This window comes from Pezoporus wallicus, unplaced genomic scaffold, assembly GCF_028554395.1.
Source record: "Pezoporus wallicus isolate ANWC-B61680 ecotype Strahan unplaced genomic scaffold, APGP_CSIRO_Pwel_v1 contig_2025, whole genome shotgun sequence".
Lineage (NCBI taxonomy): Eukaryota > Metazoa > Chordata > Aves > Psittaciformes > Psittacidae > Pezoporus > Pezoporus wallicus.
This window is the reverse complement of record NW_026640253.1, coordinates 655,002-668,792: the sequence shown is the minus strand read 5'-3', so window position 1 is coordinate 668,792 and position 13,791 is coordinate 655,002. Positions and strand designations below refer to the sequence as shown.

The following is a 13,791-nucleotide window of genomic DNA, read 5'->3' as shown; positions in this document are numbered from 1 at the left end:
AAGTCTCTCTAATGTCACAACTGAATTTCACTTTTCTCACAAGCTAGTCCACTGATTTTCATTTACGACATAAATACTGAATGTCCAGAATTGAGGTTTTAGTTCCTCTTTCTTTCAAAAAATGTTACTGAAAAGGCTGCTTTAAGATGTATTCTTGTCATAAGTTACCAAATAAATATACAGACACACAAAATCACTCAAGAAAATCATAAAAGAACAAAGACAGATGCAATTCACACTGCTGAATGCGTTACTGGGAAGAGTTCATACACTAATGTGAGGAAAGCAGCAAGAAAATTTACATGGAAAAGTTTCTTTCCCTCCTGCGAGTAAGTTTAATTTCTGCATACAACTAAGTGACAGACAGAAGACGGGAAGAACTCTGGCCAGATAGCAACCCCAGTTGCCCCTATAAATTGATATATTGTCAACTGTGATTGTCTCCTGGAAAATGGGAGACGCTATTTGTGTGTCTAAGATACTTTTTGGTGGAGCAGACAATCCCTTTCACCCAGTCTTTACTTCCATCAGAAATACTTGTTTCTGATCACTGAAACTGCAAATCATAATAGACATTTTTAAAACAAACTTGAAATTCATCTTAATTTAACTGCAGTGGAGTCTGGCATTTTTTTTAAATTACAGATTCAACTGGCCTAATAAAATTGGGTTAACTTGAATTCTCAAATATATTTCTAAGTGGATTTTTCTTTCCCCTTTAGAAATGCATTTCACACAAAATACCCAGCAAGAGGAATACAGCCAAAACAAAACAACAAAACACACATATGAAGACTTTATGGAGACTTTTATGATACTAACGTACCCTCACCCTGATGACATTGATTTCCACAGCTAGTAGCATTCCATATAAAACAACCAGGAGTCCTGTGAGGCAAAATCGAAGCTGAGAAAATCCAACCCCATTATCACAGAACTTTACAAATTTGATGGTTTTAGTTATGAAAGCTAAAATCCAGTAGAACAGCAATGCTGTAGGGAAAAAAAAAAGAAAAAAAAAGTCAGCTCCACAGTTGCAAAAATATACAATAATAATATTAAATATTCATTCAGAAAGAATGCAACAAATATATATATAAAACCAGAGAGTGGTTTTGTTAATTCGAACAGAAATTCCTTTCCTATTAGATTTAGTGATACTTGGAAAGTTTCACAAAGTGAATCTTGCTGAAGGAAATTTCCATCTGTGGTAACCATGCATCCACATGATGAGTTCAAGGGAGCAAGTTTTCCCACAAGTGAAGGTGGCTATGAATGACGCTCTTCAAATTTGGTTGATACTACAAAACTGCTATGAATCTGACTAGGAGAAAATTCATTTAATTTCTCCTGCAGATCTCTGGGATGTATGCAGGAACAGATATTAAAATATTACTGCGGTAATGGGCTCAAACTTACACAGAGGAGATTTAGGTTAGATATAAAGAAGTTCTTTACTGTGAGGGTGGTGAGGCACCTGCACAGGTTGCCCAAAGAAGTGGTAAGTACTCCATCCCCGGCATTGTTCAAGACCAGGTTGGACAGAGCCTTGGGTAACATGGTCTAGTGTGAGGCATCCCTGCCCATGGCGGGGGGGTTGGAACTGGATGATCTTAAGGTCCTTTCCAACCTGAACCATTCTATGATTTTCTCCAAGCTGCTGTTGCTCCATTTTTCAATGCAAATTCTATATATGTAATTTATAATGTACATCCACAGGCACATCAGGGAAGGATGGTCTGCCATTTGTAGAATACAATTTTAACTTAGCGTTCTACTGAACTTCTTGCTTAAAAGTGCTCATGCTACTGTTAGTTACAGATAAATCATCCCTGCAGTAAGCTCTGGTGATTTGGAAACATACTCCGTACCATTCACCACACCCCAAGCCAGTTCCTGTTCCACATTCTTAAGGGAATACCTTCTAGGGTTATGTTCATTTACATGACTCCTTCATTGCTGCTGTATCTGCCATGGTGCAACAGCTGGAAGGTGCGCTAACTGTCAAGAAAAGTATGGATATGCTTTCTGAGTGTCTTGCTGCAACACCAGAGAAAATCTCCAACCAGGACATTAGTAAGTCTAACTTACAAATATGAATAATCGTAAGGAACAAATTTCCAAGAATTTGTGGTGTTCCAGTTACCCTGAGGCACCCTAGAGAGCCCTGTGGGGATGTCCTATGGGGCTACCCTTTCCAAGTAAAACTAAATTCAACACAGAGTATCTATGGGATTTGGGGCCACCAATCCTGCTTCTGTGGAAATCAGTTTCAAAACTCTCATTTAAATGAGGACAGTAAATGGAACAGTACAGCACTACTAAGTATTAGGACATTTGCCAAGAGATCTATCTTCCTCTAAAATTAATAGGCCAGTTAGTAAAGAAAGCACTAAGAGATCAGGTACTTCAGCACTGTGTTTTAGTGGCCGAAGCAATTTCAGAGAGGATTTAAGACACATACTTACTGAATCCCTCTTGTAAACCTATAGCCTTCTTATGTGAGGCTTCCTATCATCTTCCCAGTTTATATTGCATCAAATCTAATCTCCTCATCCTGCTTAAGGTTGTTTCCTACCTTTGAGGGACTATTCCTTACTATTTGTGGTATGTCTGACTATAAAACCTCAATTCATCCAAGAATGCATTCCATACTGTTTTCTTCCTATCCGCCTTTATCTGTTAATCCTTCTGTTTTGTCTTACTTCTTACAACAGGCTGAGAATGCATCCTTGTCAGAGTAAAGAGGATTTGCACAAATATTTCATGTTGAAAACCTGCACCAGCACAGGACACCTAAAAAAAACCAACCAACCCAACTAGTAACTATGTATTGCTCTTGGAATTAGAAATAAGAACTAGCAGAGCCATTCTTCTATTTAGAGTTTAAATGAGGGTCTCTATCACCTTTTAAATTGTTACTATTTTATAAGAACATTAATTTATCTTTACCTAAGAAGTATTAGAAAGTACCAAACACAACATTCTCAGGTGATAACTGACCTCCCACTATCATAACTCCTAGAAGCATTTGAACTTATTTAGTGTCTCACTTTTGAACACAAGTGTATGTAAATCTCATCTGACAGATGTTCGCAGGCCACTCAAGATGAGGCTCCTTGGAAAATACAGTTATGGCTTTTTCTTTCAAACTGTTTTTTCATCATCTTGCTTGTGAGTGCATAGTGGCTGAGGGTTTGTAGAAATTATCACCAAGAACTGCCTACTGATCAGGCCAGTAGGCATGCTTTCAGGTACTTGATTGCTTTACATGCATTTGAGAGGCCTGAAGGATCTCACTTTTTCTTGGGTCATGTACACTACCTCAACCCATAACACCAGAGTGCAGACTCTTGCCTGGGGCCAGACCACTAAAAGTGAAGTAATGGAGACTTCAAACTGTTCTACAACCTTATTGGGTTAAGCTCAAGATATGAAAAACCATGCACTTAACTGGATAGGATTCAGTAATTAACCTGTGTCTGACTGGAGAGAAATTTTGTGTACTAAGCAATAAGTGTTATATTTATAAGATAACAGAAGGTCCCATTTTAAACAATAAACTAATTCCAAGGAAATTAACTACAATGTCAAGGTACAAGCAACTTAAATTAGAAAACTAGTTTACTGACAAGAATGGTAAGGCAGACATATAATTACAATTTGCTAAAAAACCAATTTTTTAATTAAAATTCATGTATTCCCATACTAATAACCCTTTTGGATTAAAAGCTTTAAGTCCTATCATTATTTCATAATTTTCTCCTACTGTTTAATTTCTGAGTTTTATTTATCTATAAAACAAATTAACTTAAAAGATAATGCAAACGGATGCTATAATTCAATTACATATTTTGAACATTGAGAAGCTAGCAGATTTTCAAATTCAGTATGAAAACTGTTCTAAAATATGTCCTGCTAAACTATTCTACTGTTATGCACAGTGTCCAGAATGGATGCAAGGAGCATCAAAATTAGCATAATTATGAGAGTCCCCTGGTAAACGGCACTACACTGCAAAAGCCATGTTTGCTGAAATATAATTACTGGACAAAACCAAAAGATTTGGAGCAGATCAAAATGTTCCATCAGTCTAGACAGACACTCAACTGGGACCCTGGACTCCATCATAAGTTCAGAGAATAAATATTGCAAACCCTGTCAACTTTTTTTATAAGAGATATTCAGAATTACTACTTCAAAATAGCTAACAGCCTGGGCATAAAGCTGAAAGGCAGGATCAGGACAGGAACTTTGCATCCTTGTCTTACATACCCCAAGAGAATGTGCTAATCCCCAGGTCTGTTACGGAATCTGCCTTTAGCCTGTTTATGAAGGACCACAAATGAACTTGGCTTCTTTAAGGTACAGAGTAAAAGAGATTTAAAAAAAAAAGAAACCATCTCAAAAGTTTCACAGTTACACAGGATTTATCCAGCTCAGAATTAGTGAACAGACCTTTAAGTATTTACTGCAGTGCATCAGTGAAAGTTTCCTCACTGAATTTAGTAACTTCTTGGCTAAGGATCTGTCAGCCTTCACTTTATACAGTTATCAACTGTTTGCAAGTGTAGGCATTGATCCTGCAGCTGAGACAGATGGTGTGCTGCGGTTAGGTAGAACTACACTGATGCTCAGAAGCAGAAGATGCCACATTAGGTCATGTACTCTGTGTGTGTGTAACATTACGTCTCCTCTACAACATTTTACTAATGAAGAACCTTCTTATGGTTTCCTTTGCCATACACTCAGCAAGAAGTTTATCACTACCTTAAGCTTTTCTTCATGGTTCCCATTCACCTCATTTGTATTGAGCTCTAAAAGTAAGATGCTTCATGGCCACACTGCACTGTAGTGGGTTGATAATTGAGTATAGGTATAATGTATCTATCGCATACTGGGCTAATTTGCATAAAGTTATCATCGCCCTTTCCAAGATGTCAATACAGAGTAGCTACAATTAACACTGAAAGATGACTCTGAGTCTGGTCCTCACTGTTAGATAATAAATTTGTGCTGTCAAGAATAAAGCATAGAGGCTTCCAGAAATGTCTGTCTCAGGTTCTCTCACAAAGGACAAAAAAAAAAAAAAAAAAAAAAAAAGGCAAAAAATAAAACAAATCAAAGACCACCAGCTTGTGGTTAAAATTGGGTTAAAATTAAAATCAGACCAATTAAGTGGGAAAGACTACAGTAGTCTGATTTTTTTTTTTTTTTTTTTGCCTAAGAGGTAGCTATTAAGATCAGATTTTTTAAAAGACTCTATTCTTTGGAAATTCTTGCGAAATGAAAATTCATAATTACTAACTTCAGTATCAGTAACACTTATTTAAGTGCTGGTTTTAATTGGTATGACTGTTTACCATTCAAGTATTGCCCAGAGCTTACCACAACAACACTCTAAATACTGAACAAAATTATCATAAAAGAGAAATCTTTACAGAGATGGAATTATGCAAAAATGGGTAATCAACTACCAGCAGTAAATTTGTGCTGCGTTTCTCAATGACTTCACAGCAGGAATGTGGTAGTGACACTAAATTATTAAACACTGCATTACTGCATTACACACCTGAAATAAAAACTCAATAACAACAGCAAAACAAAAGAAAACCAAACAACAACAAAAAAGGTGATAGTAAGAGGCTAGCAATGATTTCTTGACATATAACATCTAGTCGTGTGAGAAGGCATTAAACAGACCCTTTTGACTTATTAAAAAAGAAATTAAATGAGCCCACCTGATTATAAAAGAGCACCTACTTAGAAGAAGGGTACAAGAAGAAAAGCAGTCCCAAACAAGAAGACATAAAAGTTGCTAAGCCTGGATATAAATCTGAAGTTTTTGAAGTGGAATTACTTTACTTTTTTTTTTTTGTTCTAACAGGAGTTATAGGCCCCTTCTGCAGAAGAAGATGCTTGATTACCACAACTCACAGTTCAAAATTAATCTTTGATATTTAAAAACTTTCTCAAATCCAGCTGTTACTTTTTACCACCTGACAAAAGCTAGAACAGAACTTTGATACACAAAGATACAATGATACAAGACAAACCTTAGCAGGATCCATTATACAGAAAAGCTGCTCAAACAAAATTTGATGAGCCATGACCACCAAAGAAATAACAGCTAATGGGAGGACTAAACATGTACACATCCACAGTTTGCAGTCTACTTTAACAATAGAGAACACATCACCGACGCTTGTCAGTACTTACAGATTTTCTATACCCAGCTACAGTTAATTTACAATTTTGCAGAAAATATATAGCATACTTGATAGTTCTTATACATGGCATTTTCCATTCAAAAGGTCTTGAGAAGTTTGCAAAGGGAGTGTTAGGAGCAGGAAGCAAGAACAAGCAAGCAAAGTAATATATTCAGGGTCATACTGAAAGTTAGTGATGTTGTTGACTGCCTGCATATTTCAATAGACACACAAAGGTGGGTTCAATCTTATGCTTAAACAAAACATGCTGACAAGCAGGGAGACTGGGATAGTTTTTAGAGTTAAGAATTTGGTCTGCTACTTTTCCCCAAAAATCCAACTTTTCTTAGAGAAGCCTGTGGCCCCTTGCATCCCCCTAAGAATACCATACAGAGTACTATTAGAAGCTAAAAGCATTGAGAAGAGTGGAATGTTGCAGGAACGCTCAGAACTGAGTCTTGTAGTGACAGCCGGCAGACCAGAAGATAGGTGTAGATTTATCCATACAAGCTAGCACTGAGATGCAATGACCTGTCACAGCATGAACAGTCACACTTTCAAGTCTTGCAAGTTGTGAGACGTACCAATTAACAACTTGGGGAAATTGGATGTTTCGATATTATGGTAATAGACAACTGATGTGATGGCCGCCAAGAACGCCATCCCAGCAGGCATGTACAGGTGCAAATGGCGTGATTCTGAAACCCTGAAAAAGAAAAAATGGGAACATCTATTAAACTCAAATCTTTCGTGACAGCACAGCCCCCTCTCCAGACTACACAAAGGTAGCAGGAGTGTTTCCCTTTTAATTTATGAATTGCATCCTGCACCCAGCCCTGATGCAGGCTTTTCTAGAATGAGTTATGGGTGGAAAGTTCTCTAAGTTTCAATTGGATTTATGCTCCTAAATCACACACATGGATTTCAAATTCCTCCTCTGTGCTGAAAATGAAATGTGTGTACTTGTTTCCTACCAAAATCAGTTGGAACATTGTTTAAATTAGGATACACAGAATAGCTCCAAAATGAGAAAAGGTAATTTAAGCTAAACTAGTTTGGGAGCTGTCCATCAAGATATGTAGATCAACCATACCAGACAGTGCAGTTTAAGATTTTCTAAAGAACTATTTTATGGAAATGTTTCATTTTCTTTTCCACTTTGGGAGAAGGAACAGCACCACAGCATGGGAATTGCTTACAGTGAGTTCTCTTTTCAGTGACTATGACCCAACAAACAAAACCTACAACAGAATCATATACCCTTTACATTTTGCCCTACAAGCAAAACTCTCCCGATACTTTGCTTCAAGTAGCAGCAAAGGGGGCTCTGGCAAGTACAGCTTTTCAGAAATATGGGAATAGCTGGACAACATTTCTGGTTTGTGCAGAGGTGTGTAGAATCATATTTTCCCCCTCTTTCCTCCTACATATCATCTTTTCCTCCTCCCTCCTCTTTACTTTCTTTCACAAAAGCAATGTAGTGTCCTGTGCTGTCCAAAGGTACAATTTCTCCCCTGTGACAAGCAAATCCAAGAGGAGAAACAGCGAGAGGAAATCTTCAGGACACAGACACTCCGGGAAATTCATACCTCATCCTCCAAACCTCACAGAAAAATGATAAGCATCTCTGGATTTGTTCTTGCTGCAGCAAAAGCCACCTTTGTGTAGTCTGGAGAAGGGGCTGTGCTGTCAGGAAGCTGGAGATCATCATGGGAACTCACATGTCTGAGCACAGAACACCCCAACTGTCTAACATATATGTAGGAGCTCAGGAGGACCACTTTCTGTGGCTCCTCTGTAGGGCAGGAAAGCCCTCCCTCACATGGAAAATGAGATGAACTCTGCAGAACTGGCTGGAGCTGTGCGACAACCTGGATCATAAAAACCATAACTCCTTGTGGAGAGTGATTGCATGTGTGTACAGCAAAAATGAGTAAAGATTTTCCAGTCTCTGAATTACTAATAATGCCAAGGTTATTTCGTACATCAGGGCTGAATACTCTGCAAGGGAAAACAAGCAGCAGAAGCAGATTTCTTCAGACAGCCTAAGCATCAGTAGGTAACACTGCAGGAGTGGGAGGTCTTTTAAAAAAAAAATATTTATTTCACAGACAGAAGCTGCTGGAATTCCCCTATTTAACCTTATCTCCAATAGGTTGCATCTATTGCTTCTATTGCTGAGGTGCCGAAGACTTTTGCACCCAATTGCTGTCAAAAGGACTTACCTACATGACCCATTTTGGTCTTAAAAACTGACAAGTCTCAAAATCTGCTTTTATTCACTGGAGCACTCTCTAGCCTCCTGAGTGCTTGGGAGGCACTACTGTGGATTGGCACTCTCCCAGTACAGCTAGGAGCTTTGATTCTCATCAGGTGACACTTATTACTAAACAGCAGCATTCTGAGTAAAGTTTAAAAGCAAATAAACATAACGATTGCTGGAGAGCAAAATCAAATAGAAAACTCCAAGCAGAAGATTTTGCTCTGAGCATCCCACACCCTGATAGCTCTGAATAAGCATGAGAAAAAATCCTTTTTAAAATAACTGGCACTGAGAAACATCCTATTTATATATGTTTAAGAGAAGTTATAATAATAATGATGATATCAGCTTCTACAGCAGAATACTGCAGTGCCTTTCACACTGCTTGGTAGAGAGTTGTTATAGAGATGGATAAACAGAGATTTTGTTCTATTTAATGAGGAGCTTCAAACTTTTAACCTTCATGATAATTATGAAAATTAAACCTTTCTTTAGAGAATACTCATTGTTACGCAACATCAGATTTTTTCATAATAAATCACTCTCCTGTATCACTTATTTCACTTAAAATAAATTTTCCCCACAGATTACTCTTTACAGACATCTGAAGTTGAATAACTTGATGGATCATGCTCAGATAATGCAAGCTGCTCTGCTTAAGGTAACAGATCAGATGTACTGCACAAACATCAGGAGAAACTCTGTGGGGTGTGATAAGGCCCAGCAGGTCCACTCCATTTATCAAGAACAGAACTCAGTTTGCAGCAGAATGGTATGACTTGCTGCACACATGGGAGTTCTGTCTGAGTAAGGAGTGTGGGACTAGGCCCTTGAACATGAAACTTACCACAAAAATGTCACCATCTGCTTGAATTGTTAGGGTTTATTTATGATTACTCTTGGAAGGATAGTGCCATTAAGCTGAACTAAAAATTATTAAGGTCAGTTGTGTGTATGTACATAACTTGGCACAGCATATGGAATTCCTGATACAAGGTCGGTAGGTTAATCACCAAGAATACAGATTACATGTTTATAACCACAAGGAATATAGCCTAGATCAGAAATCAGACAGGGAAAAAATACCTACCCTGAAACCTTCAAAACACTCAGTACTATGAGGAGAAGATAGACGTACACTTACCCATCAGACACTATGCCCTCTGCAATTTCACACACCAGCACAAACAAGAGGATAAAAGTCAGTATCCAGCGTAAATTGTGGCCAGGAAAATGAAGCCATGTGCTATGATGTATATGTACTTTGGAACTCTGACTTCCCCATCCTAAGCAGGAAAAGAAAATTTTAGAGTTTTCTTAACAGCAAGAGTGCCATACGAAGCTCCTGCATACAGAAAAAGCAGATACGTAACAACTAGTGTACTAAAGTTGACACAACAATATGGTTAAACATGCATATATTTGAATATTTTCAGAACTGTGTTCTCATTGCTTCACGTCATGCAGAATAAAATCAGCAATGCAGACAGGACACAGCCTTAAATTCCTATACTTTCAGCAGCTCCCTATCAAGTAATAACAAGCATTAAACATTTTTCAAGTACATTAAGAGTTTAAATGAACAACAAATGAACATTTGACAAACACGCACAAGCTCTAATCCAGCCATTATTTTTTCTTCAACGCATTTAAGTAAAGAATTTACACTTTATCTTACAATTAAAGTAGCTTATTCTCTTGATCAAGATAAAAGTCACACTGAGAAGAGCCAGACAAGCACAGCAGTTCTTCAGCTGACCCCATGTTAATACTTGTGCACCGGACTTTTTACGATGGACAGAAGCGTTAAAACCGCGCGGCTCATGCCACGGCCACCTACAGAACAGGCCAGCCTGAGAAGGGTTCTCAGAGCAGGGACAGCCGCATGTCTTAAACCACCGAGCCACCTACCGGTAAACGCAGTCTTACGTTATCAAATACTACCCGCTGCAGATAGGGCAAGAGTTAAGCCGCCGGGCAGCCCTTCCAGTCGTTATCAGTAATGAGGAGGGCTGCCCTGCGGCCGTAACACTTCAGTAATTGCACGGGGTATCATTCGGTAACGTAAGACTTACTGCCAGGTTTTCCGGTTTTTAGCAGCACCTTTTTCTGCTTCCCGCTCTGCGAATGCAAACCAGCTCTGCAGTCTCCCCCAGCAGCCCATCCCTCCCTCTTCGGTGTCACCTCGGAGAGCCCCGGGTACCGCCGCCAGGAACGGGAGCAGCGCGGCCGGCAGCCTCAGGGAGGCGGGACCGCCCGGAGCTCGCACCGCGGCCGAGCGCCCTTCGCTGTCTCCAGCCTCCCGGCAGCACCGCTGCACCGGGGGCAAGGCCAGGCCGGGGGCACACACAGTGGGGCAAGGCCCGGCGAGCGGGTTATACCGCACACCGCAAAGCGGAGGAGGGAAACGCACGGCAAGACAAAGAGGGGGACGGGGGACACCATAAGGCAAGGGCGGGAGGGAGCGGGGTCAGCAGACAAGGCACAACCGGGCAGGGCAAGGGAGCCCCTCAGGCACTGACCGATGAAGAGGATGGGGAAGGTGATGAAGAGCAGGAAGACATGCGGCACCACATTGAGCGCGTCCACGAAGCAGCCGTTGTTGAGCACGCCGTGGTCCACGTTGTAGGCGGTGGAGTTGCTCTCGTCGCCGCAGAAAGCCAGCGCCATGGCGGGACCCTGCGCGCAGACCAGCGCCGCCTCCGCCTCCGCGCACATCCAGGCGCGCCCGGTACGGGCCGCACGCTGCTCCTCTGCCCGCACCTGAGGCGAGCGGCGACCGCCGACCGGCCCCGCGCTGCCCCAGCGACCCGCCCCGCCCCGCCCTATTGGCCCGCCCGCCCCCGCAGCCCCTCCCTATTGGCCCTCCCGCCCCAGCCCCGGGCCGCCCGCGGACGGTGCCACCGCGACAGCCCGCTGCTCGGCCGGAGCCCCGAGGCGGGCCGTGGGTGTCCGGAAGAGATGGAGCGCGGTACTGCGCGAAGGCGCGTCCCTGGCCGGAGGCGGCTGGAAAGGCGTGCGACAGCCCTCGGGTACCTTAGAGCTACGCGAAACGTGGTCCTGTAGTTAAAGGGTGGCTGTAAGGAAGGCGAAGACTCTTCTTCACAAGGAGTCACATAGAAAAGATGAGGGGTGATGGGTACAAGTTACTCCTGGGGAGATCCTGATTGGACAGAAGAGGAAAGTTTTTCTCCATGAGAGCAGTAACGCATTGAAATAATCTCCTCAGAGAAGTGGTAGACTCGCCAACACTGGATGCTTTTCACATTCAGGGTGCTGGACCATCTAGTCTAGGTCATGCATTGCCTAGAAAGCTTGTACCAGCTGATCCCTGAGATCCCTTCCATCCCGATGTTCTATGACTCACTGTTCCAGGTTTCTTGAGTCTCAGTAATTCAGCATTTTGTGCATTGTTAGTAAGATAGAACATAAAAAAAAAAAAAAATGGGCCTTAAATGAGTGATGAGAGAGGAACTGTAGTCTACAGGAAGTATATTTTCTTAATCTTGTCAGCTTTGCGTTTTTTTCTCCACTATGATGGAGATGCTATTAGATGAAATTGTGTAAACAGCTGTACCCTGTCATCAACATCATGTTCTAAACAGCCACTATGTTCTTGCTTTACCTTCTTTTACCCCTAAAATGAGTTCAAGCCTAACATTCTTCCCACCCCCCCCAGTTGCAGTCTGTGGGAAGTTAGGCTCAGCTGAGCCAAAGCCCGACAAAAACTCTGATAAAATATCTCCATGCTGGGGGATAATCCTGGAACATAAAACATGATGTGCATCAAAAGTCTGCACCTGGCTTACACTTCCAAGCCAAGTTTGAATCAAATTCTGGGATTCAAATACCTCTGGTGTGTAGTCACAAAATACCCAGCGTGACGATCCCTAACCAAGTCTTTCACCTCAGAGCTCTTTTCATTCCCAGTTATGCTTACCCGTTGCTTAGCTGAGTATTTAATACAACTTTCCACATCCTACGAAACAGATAATGCCCACAGACCCAGGTTTAACTCTTCAACACACAAAAGCTACAAGTTGGCTAAATGCCTCTATGGGAAATGGCCCCATAAAATAAAAATTTCCTTGTTTTCCCTTTAATGATCAAGCTATGGATGCTCAACATAACGGATAGTATTCTTTTTCTAGAACTAACAGCTGCACTAATAGACCTGAAAATTACTTCTGTTGAGCAGCTTTTATTGATCTTGCTGTCAGGAGAAAAGAAAAATTAATTCTCTGCATGCAACACTGTATTTCTGCATTTCCTATAGAGGGTATTTTGGGGCTACAGCAGTATGGTTAAGAATAAAAGTTAAGACAACCCCCAAGCCAAATCCTGTGTATATGTATTTTCAAATGTTAAAGTTACACCCACACTGGACAGACTATAATTATTTTAAGTTTTGGACAGAACCCAGCATTCATCTGAGCTTCTGGTTAAGCTCATCTCTTATCCTAACAGTTATTTAATAAACAGTATGTGCAGTTTACATGCAGATAATTTTAAAATAATTTATATTTTACTATTTCCTGAGGCCCCAAGGAAAAGAAAGGCTCTGTGTTACATATGAACAAACAGCAGTGAAAAACTCTTGGCAGTTTACACACTAGAGACTGAAATCATAAGGTAAGATTTGGGGGAAGAATTAGCACCTTCACGGTGGCTGGAGAACTAATCACAGAAATTAAAGTTTGCCAAAATCTCCAAAGGAATCTGGGAACTAAGCTCACAATCCCAGCTTCTGCATGGTCTCTCTCTGAACCATGACACCATCTTCCTTAGTACAGGGTGTCAATCATGTCATCGTCATGATACTTTAAAAAACATTTCTCAAACAACAAAATATCAGGAGTCTCCAGAGTTTGGAATTTGAAATGTATCTTTTCAGTGGTTTTCAAAGGCAGCCAAGATCACGTGGTTAGCACAATGGTTAAAAATCAACGGTCTCAGTCCAGGTCTTACAACAGATGCGCATCCATCACAGAGCTAAATTTGAGTCAGAAACATGTTGGCAACCTGAACAGAAAGGTGATGGATGAAGTGGAGGAAGAGTCTTGGATTACAGTTGACTACCTAATGAAATACTGAAAATACCCCCACACTGACAGAAATCGGAACATTTGGTAAACTGCGACTGGTAAGCTATTATTAATAAATTATTACTTATAAATTATTATTATAGCAATAAACACAGACATGCACACACACAAACTCTTTAAAGAGCTCACACTTCTGATAACAATGCCACAGTTTTGTCCCTGATGTAAGAATGAAAACAAGAGTGATGGATTTGGACTATACTGGTTTTGCTCA

At 40.7% G+C, this 13,791-nt stretch overlaps 1 protein-coding gene across 1 annotated transcript in view; it reads right to left on the bottom strand.

Moving 5' to 3' along the window:
* ABCC8 (ATP binding cassette subfamily C member 8) overlaps positions 1–11,207 on the bottom strand; it is a 75,922-nt gene extending 64,715 nt beyond the window's left edge. Inside the window, exons 1-4 of the mRNA XM_057418183.1 lie at positions 10,995–11,207; positions 9,617–9,758; positions 6,794–6,915; positions 827–993 (exon numbers count right to left, since the gene is read on the bottom strand). Of these exons, the coding sequence (XP_057274166.1) occupies positions 827–993; positions 6,794–6,915; positions 9,617–9,758; positions 10,995–11,190 (627 nt within the window). The 5' untranslated portion in view covers positions 11,191–11,207. The remainder of the gene's footprint in view (positions 1–826; positions 994–6,793; positions 6,916–9,616; positions 9,759–10,994) is intronic.
* Between the last annotated feature and the right edge of the window lie 2,584 nt (positions 11,208–13,791).